The sequence below is a fragment of the Rhea pennata genome, chromosome 4 (genome assembly GCF_028389875.1).
Source record: "Rhea pennata isolate bPtePen1 chromosome 4, bPtePen1.pri, whole genome shotgun sequence".
In the NCBI taxonomy this organism is placed as follows: Eukaryota; Metazoa; Chordata; class Aves; order Rheiformes; family Rheidae; genus Rhea; species Rhea pennata.
Window position 1 is genome coordinate 66,333,085 of NC_084666.1, and position 18,653 is coordinate 66,351,737.

The 18,653-nt window shown below is 38.8% G+C and overlaps 1 protein-coding gene across 1 annotated transcript in view; it reads left to right on the forward strand.

Moving 5' to 3' along the window:
* The window catches only part of PPP3CA (protein phosphatase 3 catalytic subunit alpha), a 199,668-nt gene that overhangs the window by 135,716 nt on the left and 45,299 nt on the right, over positions 1–18,653 (forward strand). The window contains exons 3-6 of the mRNA XM_062574175.1: positions 2,764–2,888; positions 11,927–12,038; positions 13,059–13,204; positions 15,423–15,562. Of these exons, the coding sequence (XP_062430159.1) occupies positions 2,764–2,888; positions 11,927–12,038; positions 13,059–13,204; positions 15,423–15,562 (523 nt within the window). The remainder of the gene's footprint in view (positions 1–2,763; positions 2,889–11,926; positions 12,039–13,058; positions 13,205–15,422; positions 15,563–18,653) is intronic.

Below are 18,653 nucleotides of genomic sequence, written 5' to 3' on the forward strand. Positions count from 1 at the left end.
TAAGAAGAATAGGGTACTGTGTGTAAAATACCTGGAATTTACATCAACCATTGATTCAGAGGTCTGATTCAGAATTTTAACTGGTGGTTTGCAGGGTTCTGCATTTTTTGCCTTTTTATTTCTACCCTCTTCACTGTTTTGCTCACTCTGCTTTTCTGATTTGTGACAGATTTGTGGACTTACAGCATGCTAGGAGAAAGCTTTTGTACTTTGATTTCTTTGCAATGGTCTCAGTACACTTACACAAGCCTGTTCACACACATCCTCACCAAAAAAGTTCACATTCTGCTGCACTTTCATGAAAGTGCAAAAGTTATTTCCATTTAAAGTCTTTCAATCTTGTTCAACTTCACATTCTTGCAGTTGGAGCAATGGGGGCGGGCGATAATTGGTAGAACTGTACAGTTATATAACTAAAAGCTTTTCTGCTGGAAGTTAGGAGAGCAGATTGGTTTGGCCATCAATACGTGACACGTGTTTTTCATCTTCCCACAGTGTCCATGCAGAGGAGTACAGCTAAGCAGTGTCTATTGGTTTGGTAGATTAATAGGTTCAAATACAACATGATCACAATTTTTTTTGTGGGGTATAAATTTTTGTAGGGAAATATGTTTTATAATACTTGAGGAGTTAAGTAGTATTTATTTTGCATAATTAATGGAAGTGTAATTTCTTAGCCAGAAATTACAACTCCTGATGGCTTTCAACATGAAGGTGCTCATCTAAAATGCATGGAAATTAAATTGTATCAGCTAGGAAGAGAAGGTTATGCAATGCAATACAGCGGTGAGGAGAGTACTGCATGCTATTTTATGGGGAAAATACACTATCATAGGACAGTGCTTGGTTAGTCAGTATTCATGAATTGTGTCAGTAATTTCACATAAATAGGCATGAAAGCAGTGGCTGCAAGATGAATGTTTTTGCTGTATTTTATTGATTTTTAGTTTTTGTATGCTATGGCAATATTATAGTAATCTCATTATTAATGTATACATTTGAAAAAAGTGATTTAAATACCTGATTGCATAGAAGCATATAACATAATGTGACACCTGACTGTGCTGAAAGACGACAAAATATGGACAATGTTTGTCTTTCGAGTTTGTTGGATTTGGTGTTACAGCTGCTATGTAGTACTTGTATCTATATTGTAGAGACGTGACTTCAGTTTCTCCATGGCATGAAATAATTTTGAAGTTTGCTTACACATGGTAGAACAAGACCTTTGCCTGAGTTTGACTAAAAGCTCAAGTGAAGGTACTGCTTGAATACGAAGGCTGGAACCATTACGTCCAAGGGAGCATCCAAAGGCTACTGAATTTATCCTAGCAGGAAATAGGAGGTGATGATGCTGTTGCAGGATGAGGATAAGGATCTCTGACCCTTGGTTTGTTCAGTCTCTTGCACATCAGGATTTGTAGTCGCTGAAGGGAGAGCCAGTCTAAAAGAGGGAGGAATCAGAGTCAGCCAGCCTTCTGTGCAGGGTACGTTTGTCGAACAGGCCAAAGGGAAGGAAGCCACCTTCCTTTATGAGCTTATAAAAAGCCCAAAAATCCAGCGGTAACAAAACAGGTTTGTTGAAGTGTAGTGTATGTTTTTGTACCTTAGAAATAAAGCAGCATTGCTGAAAACGCTCAGAACTGCCTAAGGCTGGTTAATCTGTCCCATCTTCTCAGGCTAAATTTGTCCATTATATCCCCACTCTCCTGGGGGACCAAGCCACGCTCTTTCTCTTGAGATCTCTTCTCTCTTTTTGGTTTGAGGCCTTAAGGCTTTTTTAGTGTGTTCTTTCTTAAAGGTTGTTGCCTGGAAAGGCCTTGGTTTGGCCCTAAGTTGGGGGAGCTCTTCCCCCTGCCTCCCTTCTGGGCAGAGGAAACAAAATGAAGCAGGCTTTGACACAGCCTTGTTAGTTAAGCTTCCGTGCGGGACTCCAGAAGTGTTGCCCACCTTCATGCAGACGATTAAATTCACCCACCACTGAGTGTGCAGTTCCATGAGATAGCAGAGCTAGTCTGTTAGCTAAGACACAAAAAGAGGCCCCCTTCTTAGCCCTGCCTGCACATCTTCTTTGCTCTGCCTGTTGTGGTTGTACAGAGCTACTGTTTTTAGAGAAGTTGCTTTTTAGATTGACTTCAGTGAGGTAAAACAGAGCAGAACTGCATGGAGTCATATAGAGGAATAAAAGTTAAAGCATGAAAAATCAGTATTCTCGTGTGTAAGACGTACTTTGGGAAAGCAGCAAGCCACTTCTATGTCCAGTTTCTTCCAGCTCTGAAGAAACTGGAAGTCAAATTTGTCAGTTTGTCCAGGGGCTCATGTGGGACTGGCATACTTTACTTTCTGTGGAAGGCCTATTGGTGTTTATCTGGGTTTGAAATTGGGATCAATGGAAGAAGTAAAGTTGCTTGGACATATTCTCTTTTTCAAGATTTCTTTGATTTGTCATCTTACTATTGCCAGTATTGTGTGTCCTGCAGGGCAGTGGGAGGAATGAATAGATATCTGCAAAAAATAAACATAGGTCAAATTTGCCTAACAGCACTCCTCTAATTAGTTGGTAGCCTTTTGCACAGATATATGGATGCACATCATAGAAAAACAGCTTCTGAACAGCTGCCAGCTCTCACAGGTCATTTAACTAGAGGGTGATGCACAAAATTGTCATAATGTATTTCTTATAAAAGGGAGCGACTTCAGAATGCATGTGCCTAAGATGATCTTAGCGTAGTGAAACTGAATATTGCTCTTTATTTCTTCTAGTTTGTGGAGACATCCATGGACAATTCTTTGACTTGATGAAACTGTTTGAAGTGGGAGGTTCTCCTGCCAACACGCGGTATCTCTTCCTGGGGGACTATGTGGACAGAGGGTACTTCAGCATTGAAGTAAGTTCCCTATTTCTCTTTTCGGCTGTGAAACTGCTTGCAGCCTATTGTGTATGTTTAACAGCATAGTTCAACCAGTTCAGGACTACTGAAGCTCTTTGAGGATACCACCGTGAACAAGAGAAGTCCATATTAAATGTCACTGTTGGGGTTTTCATAAAGGTTGTTTGGTATCCAGCCAAATCCCACTGTGTGTCTGTGCTGGTGAGCTGCAGATCTTAGTTCTACTAGCGACCATCCAAATATAGCACAGAAGGCAGTCTGCTCTGCAGCACGTACGAGCTAAAGAGAAGAAGAGACGTGAGCTATTAGAAAAGAGTCAGGCAAAATGGATGGCTCACAAGTTTGACTGTTAGTTTTATTTGATCTAGTCTCCTGGGTGGGAAATCTTATGAAAATGGAAGGACTGGGGAGGAGGAAATCGGACCCCCCCCCCCAAAAAAAAAAAAAAGGCAGCGGAAAACCTGCTGTGCTGGAGATGAAGAATGAGTGTTGGCTAGCTATGGCTTGCAGGAGTGGATAATTTCTGGCCCTGATACAGCACTGGAATCCCCAGAGAAGAAGTGACACACGCGTGCCTGCTTGAGGGCGGTGAGACCTGGTGCAGGTCACCAGGATCGGGTTGTAGAAGGTGGAGGTCAAATGATGAGCATTCTGGGCTGCCTGCCTTGTGAAAGAAAGTCCATGAAGGAAAAGCGTCTTGTCTAACCTATCTGCCAGCCTTTGACTGGAACTGAGTCAAACGCAAAAAAAAAAAAAAAAAAAAAAAAAAAAAAAAAAAAAAAAAAACCAAAACATCTTTCCAATGCTCACAAAACAAACTGGATTTTTTTGTTCCATTCTGCTTTGCTGCTTGGCTTTGTGAACTGGCAGCTGAGATCCATGATTGTAAAGAAAATCAGTTTTGTTCATCCATGTTCACAGCTGAGCTAGTCAGAAAGTTTTGCAGCATCTTTTGAGCTATGACTTGGCTTTTTTTCTCTGAAAATTTCAGGCTTTAACTCTCTTTGACTTCAGGGAGAATGCCATTACATAGTAGAAGCAGTATAGGTCCTACAACAGGAGGTTGTGTATCTGTGTTGAGATGCACTAGCAGCATACAAGAACACAAGCTCCTGTTTTCATTTTTACATACAACACTGACGGCGGATCATGACGTCTTAGTACCTTGTTGTCATATTGGTATGTATATATGTGGTCACAAGCAGCTGAGCTATTTGTAGTGTACTTTTTGACATGCGTTAGTACACTGTCCTGGCAATTTTATATTTACAGTATAAAGAGAATGTCCTTATTTTTAAGGTTCTATAAAACCACTTTTTATTAGTTCATTTTAAAATTTATTTTAAATGAATGTTCAGATCTGGTAGAAATACATGGTTCAAATGCAAATGCTTTAAAAACTCAAGCACTGCAGAGTTAATTTATCTTCCTGCCATAAATCATGCTTTGACTGGTCTCATAAATTAATATAGTCAGAATTTAGTTCCACAACCCTTTAAGCCCCTCCAAGTCAACACTGTGTTAATGCTTTTCCTTGAGCCATGTGTGGCTGCCCTTTCCCTTCTCTGATCCATGCTGAGCTGTATCATTATTGTCTTGGATTCATATGCTGGACTGATGGGGGAGGCTGGAAATGTGGAGTTTGGCTGTACAGGCTTAACCTCCTGTGCAGCTGGATCTTGAAATACTATTTTCAGTTATGATAGCCTAGTTCAGGTCTCTTGCAGACTTGGATCGAGCCAATGTTGTATCTGGAAGATGAGAGTTTTTTCTTGACTTCTATATATGTTTTTATACAAGGCATATAATACAAAATGCAATAACTTGTTTGTGGGAGAGGGGAGACAGAAAAAATAAATTCCTTTAAGTTATTCATTTAATAATCTGCACATATATATTTAATAAATTATATTCTACATTTAGGTGTTCCATCCTTTTTCACTGAAGCAGTACTGGCATCTGTCAGCACAAAGGAAGTGTCTGAGTTATCACTTATTATCCCTTTTTGTATTTAAGGCTCTCAAATTAGTGCATCTTTGGTCAGATAACTGATTGATTGTCCCCACATGTCACCTTGATTAAAGAATGCCTTTAAAAGAAAAGGCAGGTTTCTGTGCTATAAGTGTATTTGGAACCAGAGCTGTGCATTCAGGCAATAACTACTTATTCCGTGTAGCACTGTAAGTAGTGACAAGGAAGGGAAAATGGTGAGGAATGCAATTTGGCAGGTTGCAGGCTGCTCCTCGTGGCAGAAGGGGCTCTGAGTATGTCTGGCAGGCACCAGCTCTGCCACTGGTTTGAGCTTGCTTAGGAGGCATGGTGCCTAGCCTGATCTCAACATGTATTTTCACTGCACCAGTCGCCCCGTGTGCTTTTGTTATCCATTTATCTACCACGCTCCCCTCTCTGCCAATATAGACATGAGACTATTGTAGCGCTGGCGTCTTTCCAAAAGAGTAAGTTAAGCAGGTGGTCCAAGGTACCAATCACCAGTAATATGAACTTTAAAAAAATTCCTTCAGATGCCGTGTGACACTAGTGTAAAACTCACACCACTGAGCCCAGACCGAGCTGAATGCTGACAGTGGGCGAGATAATCCCTGTCTGTGGGCTGCAGAGCTTTTGGGATTCTTCTGGATGAAAGGTAGTATATAATGTAAGCTATTATCATTAAGAACAGAAGAAGAAGAAATTGCATAAGGTAGGTGGAAGGCCTTTGATAATGCAGAGGGGAAAAGAGAAAAGTGTTTGTATAAGGCACTCAGTAGACATGACAGTCCTTGCCCTGTAGAGCTTTGCATCTAAAAGCTCGATCAATCCTTCTCACGTGTGCTCCGTTTTTACCAATCAGAGTTAGTTCTCTCCCTTGCTTGGAGAGAGGGTGTTTTATGCTTTTAAGATTAGGTCTAAATAAGGTGTTGCAGGATCAGGCACTACTAAAGAAGGTGCAACAGGCAGATGAATCAAATGCAAATGCCAGAACGCTAGATGGAATAAGACTAGGCACAGTTTCCTGGCCTGGACCACATCTTTATCCCTCTGCTGCACTCCCTTTTCCATTTGACCTTTTGGCAGGGCCGGAGCATTTTTTCTCTTAGAATAAGTCTTTTGCAAGTTGCAATGTCTGATGTGGTGCACTTGTTTCCCAGGCTCTGTAACTGATAACATTTCCAAGCTGTGCTTGTTCCAGGGTTTTGTCTCTAGGCTAGAAACCCCTCAGTTCTCACTTTCAAACAAGTAAATGGTCATGGATAAAAGTAACCCAAATGATCAAAACAGAAGGCTTTTTAAAAAATCAAAGGAATAGTTAGAGCATAAGTGATTCTGCAGGAGTGGATTTTAAGGAAAAATGGTATATCTTTACCTGAATCTGAAAAGTTTATTTTGAAAGTGAGATGCAAATGTGATGTGGTGGAGAGGAGCATATGTATAGATTGTTTTTCAGCAAATTATTTGAAAAGTGACAATCAGAGTAAATACAAAGTGTAATATTATATAAGTGAACTATTAGAATTTTCATGCTCAATCCCACCTGAATCATGCTGGTTGAAGTTTTAATCATATATTGCAAGGTACATTCTGATTGTTTTTGACAGAGCAAGTAGTTAAGATGCTGCAAATTAAACTGAAGTTCAAAACAAAACTGGACTTGTGTTTTGAGGTTCAAAACATGCGTACTTCTTCATTTCCCCAAATGCACACGTTGAAATTCCAGAAAAGAAAAACTGTTTTTGTGGTATTTTTCTAACAAGAGAAAAGTGAGATGTTTGGAGAAAGTCCGAACATCAGGAATCTGACTGTTGGACCTAGCATCAATTAGAAAAGCATCTGGGGCTTTTCTGTGAACTCCGTGAACTTCTAGGAAGTGTTAACTGGTCTCTTCCAAGAAAGTAATTGCACGTGGCAAATTCTTGTTAGTAAAATGTGGGTGAAGCAAATGCTGGTGAAGTTGTGTGTGTGTGTGTATCATCTCCCAAGTCCACATGCACTTTCTAGAACTTTATTAGAAAAATAAACACCTAGTTTTCTGCATTGCTGTAGTGTGTTAATGTTTCCCAGTAAACAGCTTGACTGTAAATATTTTTGGCAAAGTCAGTCACTTTATTCGTTTCTTGCAGAGAATACTAGTGTTTTAATTATCCTAAATTTCCTTGCCATTGTCTTCTCTCTGGCATTAGCAAATATGTTTCTTGTATCAACAATTTGCGAGTTGTAAGATCTCACTTCTGCTGAGGAATGCTTCTCAGAGCCCAAATATTCAACAGTGAGGCAATTCAGCTGCCTTCACAGCATGCCAAAACCTCCTTTTGGATGCAGGGAGAGACCACGGGCTAGTGCCAAGGAGGTAACCTGCACCATTTTCCCCTCACTGCTTCTCTCTCTCTCTCTCTCTCTCTCTCTCTCTCTCTCTCTCTCTCTCTCTCTCTCTCTCTCTCTCTCTCTCTCTCTCTCTCTGTGGGACCAAGGAGGAGAGCTAGGAGCTAGCACTTAGATGCAAGTTTTAGAAGTGCTAATTAGGAAAATAAAAACAAAAAGGAATTTACTTGTCAAGTTTTAGTTTTAAATTGAGATCCTTCCAAGCGCTGAAATGGGAGTAAATGTGGTCTGCACACTAGAAAAGAAAATAAGCCAAGTAGCAATGTTTTACATGTGATCATTTTAAATGAAGTCATCTGGGAGACTAACTAGAAGAGAGTGTTTCAATAATTAAAGTACCATGCAAGTGTCAAAACAAGATCCTTAGAGAATATTCAACAGATTTTTTTTTTTTTAAAAAAAAAAAAGATTCTCACATAATATATGAAAAACAGTTACTTCATGAGACGCTGATTTTCACAGTAGCAGGCTTTTTGTATGTGACCTCTAACATACGCGGGCACTGATTTTAAAAACACATAGATCAGGTAAAATAAATGCAGAGTGGCAAAAAGTCTGCTGAACCATAAGTTGTCATTGAAGAAACTCTGGGTGCTGTAAATGCTGCCTTATCTCTGCTCTGCAGCACAGCCTAAAGTGAAGAGATTTTTTCCTCATCCCCTGAAAGCTGGCAACCACTGAACAAAAGCCTGGCTGCAGCGAGGTCGATATGATTTTTTTTTAACCTAACTTTCAGTAGTGTCTGGAGTTTTCTTTCCTTGTGCTTGAGGGATGGTAGCTCAGGAACAGCAAAGATTCACATTGCTTGTAATTATTTTGGTTACGGATGCAGTGTATCTCTCTTTGTTCCTGAAATAAAAGGCAAAATAAATATCCGTACCAGGAGTGTGAATACAGTTGTATGTGTAAAGACGCATAGTTTCTGTTGGGATAGTTATTCATCTTTAGAAAGCTGCATCTCTACAAGATACTGTGATAGTGTAATTATTTCAGTGCAGCTGTAAGTAGTGCAGTTTTTCTCCGTAGGCAATGTCTGCGTTAGCTACAGCATGAATAAGCCCTGTTAATATACTGTGTCATAGTTTACAGGGCATCTGTAGCAACAGTATTAATGAGTGGCTCAAGTTACCCTTTCCAGTGTGAATTACCTTGAGCGTGTTCACAGGTAATTTCAGCTGCTGGGGAGCACCCAGCCCGGAAGGTTGTCTTTTGTTATTCATTCAAACCATGTAGCAAACGGGGAGCTATGGCTTTTCCTTCCCGCCACAGTCAGAAAAAGAGCACACAAAAGTTAGAGTACTGTGTCAGAGGTGTTGCTGTTGACGTGGATGCAGTCCTCCAGTGATGATCACTGGTTTTCAAGATTGCTTGTAACCTGAGATTCATGCAAGAGGTCTGGAGGTTTGGGTTTCCTTTTCAGAAAGTGCAGAGGTCTCAAATTGTAAGGAGGCTCAACTACAGCCTGCAACTATTGAGTTAAATCCATAGTCAGTCTTGACAATATGTACCTTTGGCTTACACAGCACTTAATTTCACAGAGCATTTTTCCTGATGGTGAGGATGCCTGGAGCCTCAGCAGGAAAGCAGCCTGACTGTGGGAGCTGGGAGGTAGTTTGCCTCTTTACTTGTAAACCTAACGTATCTGCTATTTCAGTAACAAAGATATTGAACACGTAAGCTAGTGATGCAGTCCGAGGCCTGGCATTTAAGAGACCTATCGTTTTTTCAATACTGTGAAGTATGAAATGAGACAGGCCAAAAATACCTTAGGGAAGCCCAGACTGTAAAGTCACTGCTGTGCATTTTTTGAAGGGTCAAAGCAGAGAAGATGAACAATGGTATTCTTGATGGAAAATCTTGGAGCAAAATAAAAAGGAGATCTTTAAATTTTGCTACTGGGAAGCAACATTACTAAATAATTGGATTTACAACACAGATAAATGACTGTAAGGCTGTAGACTTTGACTTAAAGAAAAAAAGTACAGTATGTAAAGAATAGTTAAAATATAAAGCCAGAATATCTGTGCATTATGATACTTGGACTTGGTTTTTTGTATGTAGATGACTGTATAAGCTGAAAAGCTATGAAAAATTGTCACACGCATTTGTTGTTTAGTTCACATGGAAAAAAAAGTGATCTCTAATTAAATCTTGTTCACTAGCATGATATTATGTCACTTGACTTATGATCAAAAAGAGAGGGAAAAAAAAGAAATTATCTAAACAAAGAAAACCTTAAATATGATACCACTTAAAATTAAGAAGTTTGGATGATGGACTTAAATATGGACATCACCTCATGGGAGCACAGATCTTTCTGGACTGCGGTGATCCTGCAAACATCTTCCTTATTGCCCTGTCTCTGCCTGCTTCTCCTGAGTGCTTCAAAGGAAGCCTAGGAAAAAAGCCTGATAAGCAAATGTAAGGTGATCTAGCCATGAGTACCTGATGCCAAAATGATAAAACTTGCAGGCTTTCCTCATTTTCCCTGCTTCCCCAGTCTGGACAATGTTGTAACTATCTAAAACCTTGCCAAGGTTTTATACCTTCACAAATGAAAGTAAAAAAGTTGCAAGGGAAATCTAAACCATGCCATTTTTTTCTTAATAAAGCGCTTCATCCAAGCACTCCTCATTCTGCTTTTTTAAATTATAAGGTGATTTGGCAGGAGTAGAAGCCCTAGGGTAACTTAGATTTAACTTTAAAAGTTGGAGCTTCTCTCACATGAATGGAGATGTCACTTTAAACTTCTTGTCTCACAACGTTTACGTCAAGTTTTTGCATGAAGCAACAGATTCAAGGAAGCTGAAGATTCTGGGAGTGCTTGGAAGCCAAAAAGTCATTGTCAAGCCCAGAGTTTCACTGCTATCACACTGAGAAGTTCAAGCGTCCTTTCCCGTTAAGGTGAAATCCTCAAAGTCCTCTCTCGGTACGAACTCTGGAAAATTGTCCCTAGGCACGCTCTTGGTGGTAGCCTTGGGCCGTCACAGATGATTCCTGGAGCCTAACGATGTAATTTCATGCTGGTTATGTCAGGGCAATTCCCCTGGCTCAGGCGGAGCCCCTGCGGGAGCAGGCTTGCCTGTGCTCCCAGGTCCCGGCGCGGCATGTCCCGGCCCTTCGGCTCCTTTTATCGGCCTCCGAATGCTCACAACAGAAGAACAGAAATTCCAGAATGCAGACAGACCATCCAGATGTTTGCATGCAATAAATTCAAGACAATCTGCAGTATTGTAAAATGCCTGCTGGCATGTAATTATCTACAGAAAGTGTGAGTTCTAGCACAAGCATAGCAATGTTTCCTTTCTTTTTTTTTTTTTTTTTATTAAGGATGAGAATCATTTAGCAAATGAAGAAACAGATACCAAACTGTTCAAAAGTGGTTAACAAAATTCTTCTATTTCTTCTTTTTAGCAAGAACTTCTGAATTGTAGAATGCTGTTTTAAGTACCTTCTGGGGATCCCAGCTGTTGATTATTAAAACAGATAAAGCATTTTGTCAATGAAATGAAGTGGGTCGTTGGGAAGACAGTTGCATATGCAAGTGGTAAAACTGAATATCTTGGTTTTTTTTTCCCCCGCTTAGGTAACAGTTATGCAGTTTACATGCATGTAAGAAAGAAAGAGATCAGGGAGAAAATGTTCAGAACAGTTTTCTAGCTCACGTTTTTTGTCATACCATGGACCTTTTGTTATTGCATTAAAACATGTGTTGAGCATACCAGCCTGGCAGCATTGGGAGGCTGAGCATGCAAAGGAGGTACACTATTGTCACGTGATATATGTATCTTGTTTCCCTTGACTTCTGTAGAGACATGGGTTTGTTAGCCAAGCGCCTGGCCAGTGTCATCTTGGATAAATGATAGTCCTAAATTTTGCAAGTTTGCTCGTTTGTCAAGAGCCTCGTAGTGCTTTGACATCATTGCTGTATGAGTGCAGTTTTCAAAAAAAAAAAAAATCAAATGATCAGATGGTCTCTAGAAGTTTGGGCAGAGGTTAGCACTGCTAGGTTTTCTATTTTTATCTTTAAAAAAAATCTATCTGAAAAGAAATGCTATCTCAAGTAGAAATCAACTTGAAAGGCAAAGGGCTTTGTAGCAGCTTTGTAGTAAATTCATTTAATATGAGAGCTCTGTTGCGTTCTTCTCAGTTGTTTATACAGAACAATGTAAAATGAATAACAAACGTGTTCATTGCAAGTATTCATGTAAAAAATTGTGTAATATTGGAAGCTAAGGTATTTCCTGAAGTATGAGTTAAATTGCTCTAGGGCAGCCTTTTCTTTTAGGCAGGAAATGCAGATCTTCCGGTGAAATCGCTTCCAGAGTGGCTTTCTGTCCAACCTGCCAGGCAGAATGTAGTCAGTTTATTTTAGAGATACACAGCGATGCTTCTTAACAGCCGTGACAACCAAAGGTGAATACGGAAATATAATTTAGCAAAAATGCAAACCTTTATTTAAAAATATTAATACTAGTTTCAGCCATTCCAGGTTAAAGAGCAGAGAAATGCTTGCCTGCAGTATATGAACAGTTGCTTTTAGAAATAGTGGTAATATGTTGTCATACGCGACACTTCCTTCTGCCTTTTTTTTTTTTTTTTTTTTGTCATAAGTGATTGCATTATGTAACTTTCTCTTTTTTGTTTCTGATTTGCAGTGTGTGCTGTATTTGTGGGCCTTGAAAATCCTTTATCCCAAAACACTGTTTTTACTTCGTGGGAATCATGAATGTAGACATTTAACAGAGTATTTCACATTTAAGCAAGAATGTAAGTCTACCTTGTGACCCTTTTTTCAACAACTAGAAGCTGTTATTCGGTGAGCGTTTGGTGTTTGTTTCCCATTGGGAATTCGTGGTGGCCTGGCCGCTGTTCCCCGGCGGGCAGTCCCCTAGCAGGGGCGCGCGGGCCGGCTCCAGGCAGAGGTGAGCGGAGACAGCGACCCCCCGAACGCTTGGTGCCGCGGGCGCTGGGCACTCTGGAGAGGGGCTCTGCCCCGTGGTGGCCAGGCTAGCCCGGGAAGCAGCGCCTGGTTACGGGAAGGCCACGGGAATACAGCATTTTCACGCTTATTCTGGAAGTTGGCTAAAATCTTTCGGTGTTCTCTTTCTGTAGGAATTCCTGTCAATGTTGAAGAAAGGCTACAGTGACACAGAAAAGCTCATTAGATGTGAACCTTGACTTGCACAATGAACAAAAATTTCTGTGTTACTGTAGGCTGCAGCTATTGCCATAAGTGTATGTTCCCTCTTTTAGCATCAGGGATAAAGCAAATGTTAATTGGCTCAAAGGCTTCATGGTTTACTGAGTTTAATATGTGTATTGGTAAATTAACATTTCAGCTTTATTGTACCACCTCATTCATTTTATAATGGCATTTCTGTAGATAATTAATTATAAGGGAGTGGGTTAAAGTTCTGTTTACTTTATAGAGAGATTCCTTTGATCTGTAATGTTGTAGATGATAACCATTCAACAGACATTTTAAGGCTTACTATATAAATTTCATAGCAGGCTATAACAGTATATTAAATTATTTAAGGTTTTTTAGAAAAATAAAACAAAAAATTCTGCAAAGCTTATTATATTTCCATTAAAATCTGAAGATATTTTCCAGCAGTAAATAGCAATAGTTTAAAAAATCTTCTTGGATGAAACAAGCTTTGGTACAGCCCTCTGTACAAGAGAGAGCACTTGAGAGCAGGATCAAGATATTAAACACCATCTAATTATTTTTTTCTATTCTGAAATGTTGATGGCACTTTCTGATACCGTCCTAATCTTTGAAAGGTAAAATCAAGTATTCAGAACGAGTATATGATGCCTGCATGGATGCCTTCGACTGCCTTCCCTTGGCTGCTCTGATGAACCAACAATTCCTGTGTGTACACGGTGGCTTGTCTCCAGAGATCAACACCTTAGATGACATCAGAAAAGTAAGTCTGAGTAGTGCTCCGGTTTAAGTGAGCAGTTAATCACCAACAACTAAAACCTGATTTCTGTCATTGTTGTTCCTTTGCGGAAGATGCTTTTATGTCACTTTGGCATTCATGTTGACATTATCACCTTTAAAAGGTCTTTCAAAATTGGAGAACATAAAAGGAAATGCTGCAATTAGTCATATTTTATTGAGGAGAAGAAATTACTAGCATTCAATAAAACACAATTATCATCTTTGTATGCTGGAAAAAATGTGTTAGGTTAATGAGTATTTAGGAGCAAATGAGTGTATAGAGCTAATTTATTGTAAGTAATATCTTCTAGCATATTATGAGCATACTTTCTAATGATTCCTTGTGCAATTTCTTGGACAGAAAAAAAAAATAAACTCTAGAAAAACTCACAATTCTTAAATATTTAATAAAGAACTGTAATAGGACTGTAACCAATACAGTCAAAATAACATTACTATTTGAAAAAGACTCAAGATCTCCATTCTCAGTTGGTCCTGCCACATTTTTAGTGGTACTGCATTTGTGTGTGTCCAACAAATTGTTTAAGTGAGACTTAGTAACTTAATACTTATATTTAACTCCTGTGTTCTGAAAAGAGTTTCTTATAAAACTTGTAACAATTTGGGGAACAGTGTCAAACAGTTTTTTTATCATAATCCAGTGTTGCTGCACATTATCATGTATTAATTTTTTTCAGATATTTTGATTAAAAAAAAACAACTCAGTTGATAGTTCTTAAGAGGCATTAAACCATTTATACTTAGTATTTCCAGCAGTAAAGATTTTCATTTTTCTTGCTTGCAGTTTGAGATTTGTAAATATGGATATGCATTTATTTTGAGCTTTAAAGTTGCTGAAAAATAAATTTCATTCAGAAATTAATTTGTATCCTCTTAAGAAAGTAATATGTTTAAAAAAAAAACGATAATGACATGTTTTGCTTAAAAGCAATTAGAGGAAGATATTATCTGCACTTCTAAATTGCTGAATGTAAAGTTTTGTTTGGGAGGTGAAGGTTCACTGTTTTATTAAACTAAAATATTCTGTGCCTAAAAATTAGCTGGGCTTGCAACAATGTAATGACAGATTAAAAATCTTCAGCACTCAGATTCTAGATTAGGGTCATTACCATCTTTGCTTTTTTTGTCTACTAGCAGGTTTATTCATCTTTAGCAATCATCAGGAAAATGTTTTGCATATTCATGAATTGTTATTTAATTGAGATGGATTATAGTTACAAAAGCATGAATTATTTAAAAGGCTGAAATAAGTTGGAAGTGTAGGTATGCTATGAATATTTTATGACAAAGATGCAAAGTTAAAATTGTAGAGGTCTGTTATTAAAACTTTTAATTGAGTGTTAAAAACATGCAAAATCACTTTTTTCTGTTTTAATATTAGCTTAAAAATGGTATGTTATTGAGTCACTACTTGATCTTTCTGGTCAGAGCAGAGAACATGACAGACTGCCAATGTGCCCATCTTAACGACAAGGTTTTAGATACTAAAGGATTCTTGCAGAGAAATATTGACTTCTAGTATTTCCCTACTTTATTACTCTCTATCTTTTTTGCAGTGTGATTCTCTATAATTTGAATTTTTTGATTAGTGGTCATCTAGAAAGAGGAATTTTTAACTGCTTAAATAAGGTTAAGGTTGCAGTTAATGAGAGCAAAAAGATTTTCATGGCAAGATGCTACAATGCAGAGATGTTGTCTTGCTACTTTAATTTTAAAAAGTATAATTAAATCAAAATGAGAATTTACTTCGAAATATTATGGTTTTTTTATTTTTTTTTATTATTTGCTCTATAAATTGAATGCCAGAACAGTTGACAAATAATGAAATGCAGAAATGCCCTCTTTTTCTCTCCTGTTGTCCACTCAGATTCTTGTAAAAACAGTAAAAAAGGAAAAAAAAAACCAAGAAAAACAACTTGCAAACAAAATTTACATAGGCTAGGAATAGACTGTATCCCTTCATTTGCAGATACATCTCTTCCGGTCCGTGTTAGCGGAGCGTGTTACTGTTACTCCAAACCCATAGCTTTAAAGCCGAGAGCAGCCCGAAGCTGACTTACAGAATGGTTTGGGTCCTGCTTTGGCAGCCCCGGGCATCCAAAGCAGCTGCTTTTGCTTCTGCGTTTCTGTGAGACGTAGTTGAAAGAAGTTAGTATTTCTCTGTCTCCTATTTCTCTTAGTTAGATCGATTCAAGGAACCACCTGCGTACGGACCCATGTGTGACATCCTGTGGTCAGATCCGTTAGAGGACTTTGGGAATGAGAAGACTCAGGAACACTTTACTCACAACACAGTCAGGGGTTGCTCGTACTTCTACAGGTGAATGTCCCTCCTTCGACCGCACGGGTGTGTGTGTGTGCGCGGCTTGTGAGCAGGCGGTGGGAGCGTGTGCCTGAGCACTGTGCTGCTTCTCAGAGCGTTGCCTTGGGGAGAGGGCTGGGTCTTTTCCCTGCAGCCTGGCTTTGTTTCCACGTGCTTCGTCTGGTTTGCTTGCCTCTTGCCTTCTCCCCGCAACCTGGAAACCCAAAATGACCTAATTTTATTCACCGAAGCCTGTGTCTTTTGTTTATTTCTAATCTTGTAAGTTAGAGAGTAGGAGTGGTCCTTTTTAAAAGTGGAATGTAACTAAATTTCTAGTTTGAGAATTTTAAGTTAATTTTGAATTAAAGACTAGTACTGGAAAACTTTTTCTTCAGGATAGGTAAGAATTTTGAAACATGGTACTAAAAGCCAGATTTGCATCCAAGAGATCTGATGACCTTGTGAGATTTGTGATGGATCTAAATTCACCGTGGCTCTTCTGAAAGATTAACATTTAATTTACTCAGGAAGCTTCACAAGCAGGAAACAAATTGAAATGAAAGTGTGATTTCCCCACACATACAAGCTTATTTTTTTTCCAGGTTTGTTAAACTTTTCCTCACATCTGAATAGTTCTTGCCAAGAAATTCAGGATTTGAATGGTATTGATTAAAAGGGACTTGGTAAGGGCTAAACTGGAGACAAGTGCCTGTACATTCTTGCAGACGCATGTATGGATTTAAACACAGAGGCATCAAATGGTAATTCAGTTCTGAAACGTTTTCTTTACGTTAATGTTATGTTAGTGAAATGTAACTCTTAAGAATATTCCTGAAGAACAAAAGTGACAGGGATACAGGAGCATCCAAAACAAATTCGTGTGTTTAATTTATGACCATTTAAAGGAAGGAGTCTTTTTTTGTTGTTGTTGTTCTTTTGCTTAGTGAAAATTCTCCGTGTTTTTGGCAGGGTTTCCAATGTCTGTCAGTGAGAAGAGCCAGAAGACTATCTCCGTTTCTTCTCCCATACATTAAAGCAATGTGTTTTCTTGGGCACTTTGGGCGCTGTTTAGAAACATGTAGAAAGTTAATCAATGACTTCAGCAAGCAACCAGGAGATACAGCCACTAGCAGAGACCTCCGTGTTGGTAACGTTAGCAGAAAGGCAGCAGATGGTTTGACTTTTAGAAATCAGTTTTCCTAGGCCTTTCTTTGAGCAGTAATTGCTGCAGCATGAGAGGGAGGGAGAGAGAAAAAAGGCACTTGCAGGGCAGCCCGTGCTGGCGACACTCACCTTTCGCGCAGAAGTAATGCTGCAGCCTTCAGATCAGTGGAGCCGGAACGCGCTCAATAGATGTGTTTGGTCTCATTATGAAAGAAAGTGTTAAACTGCTGCAAACAATTGATCTCTGCAGAAATGGGCTTATGACTGTGAGGGCTAAAATCCTTCCTTTTCCTTTGAATAGCACTGAGCATCACACTTGCTGCATGCCTAGGACTCCCAGGCACCACTCACTGCAAACAATGAGGAGAAGCAGTTTCCGTCCTGAACCTCTCTTCAAGTGAAAAACACTGGAGGCATGCTTAGCGCTTAGATATGGGAATTATTGCATACTGGAACAACTTCTGGTTTTAAGTGGTTTTTTGGAGCAGTGTTTCTCCATAGCGCCACAAAACTTCCCTAAAATATATATACAGTTTTCCCCTGAAAATGAGATAACTGATCTAACCGATGTCCTGTCCGGAGTCCTAGTCAGAAAAGCAGGTATTTCAGAAAAAACATGAAAAGCTGAAATAAATGTAAGATGCCTAATTGTCAGGTAACATAACAGGGAAATGAAACTGCTTAATGACACCACCAGATGACTGGCTTAGAGTCACTTTTGTCTAAGATCGTGTAAGAGCAAGTGTTACTCTTAAAGCAAGTATCTAATTGTTCTTAAAGTTCACTAATCTGCTTGCCTAATGATAATCCCTGGTGGTAAATTACCCACCAAAACTGTGTGGGACATCTAATTTTGCCTGCCTTTTCTAGTATATTTGTGAGAAAAGGAGTGAATCTTCTTAAAACAGCAAGTTCAGCTTGTAAAGAAATGGCTTAGATTATGCAGCCATTTTTCAATACTGTTCGTTGATTGAACGGATGTCGTTTTTCTCTTCATCGAATAAGAGTTGTTAGTTGTTTCCAAAATGGAAAGGTAAAAGATAGAAGTAGCCATTTTCTAGGAAGGTCAGGAAGATTTCAGAGATGCATGTGAGCTCAGGAAAATGATTTTGAGATGATTAGGAAAATGATTTTGAGATGATTAAGGTCCCTTAATTGCAGGAAATAATTGTAATAAATAATTTCCATTTTATAGGACATGTTCACTGTAACATCAAATTAAAGCGACTTTTCTGTGATACGAAGTTGTTTCCTGTAACAAAATACTATGAGAAGAATTACTGTGACGATAGTATGGTGTTCTATATACATGCTACATGTTAACAGGAGTTCCCAGCTCAGTATCCTGTTAAATCTTTTCTATTCATCCCCAACTTATTTGTTTGTGAAACATTGAGCCATTTATGAGTATGAGCTCAATATATTTGAGAAAGTATAATGAGCTTTTCACTACATTTATTAGGTGATCACTCAGGTATGGCTTATTGAATTTCAAACTGATCAAGCTTTTATTCAAGAAATTTCCTTTGGTGTGCAAGTTGTTGCAACTCTTACGGCTAGCACTGTGAAATGTCAGTTCTTGAAATCATAGGCCTAACTTGTCATTTGAAGAGGTAAAGAATAGGTAGCTTATTTTCAAGGGTGCTAAGAGTGAGCAATTAATAAATGTCTTTCAAATCCAGTAGCATTTCACAGTGTGGATTGTCAGAATTTGTAGACCCGTGAAAATAGCAGTAACGCAATGCAACGCAAGAAAAATAGATGTGAAATTTGAGTAATCATTGGAAATTTTTAAAGTCTTCTGCACCTCAAAGTGAACAAACAATAATTGTCGGACTTTGTTTCTCCTTTTTGAAATTTAAGCTTCTATGACCTTTACAGTCTTGGACATATTAGCCTCATGCAATTTCATGACAGAGTAAAAATAATTGATGGTCCTGTTGGT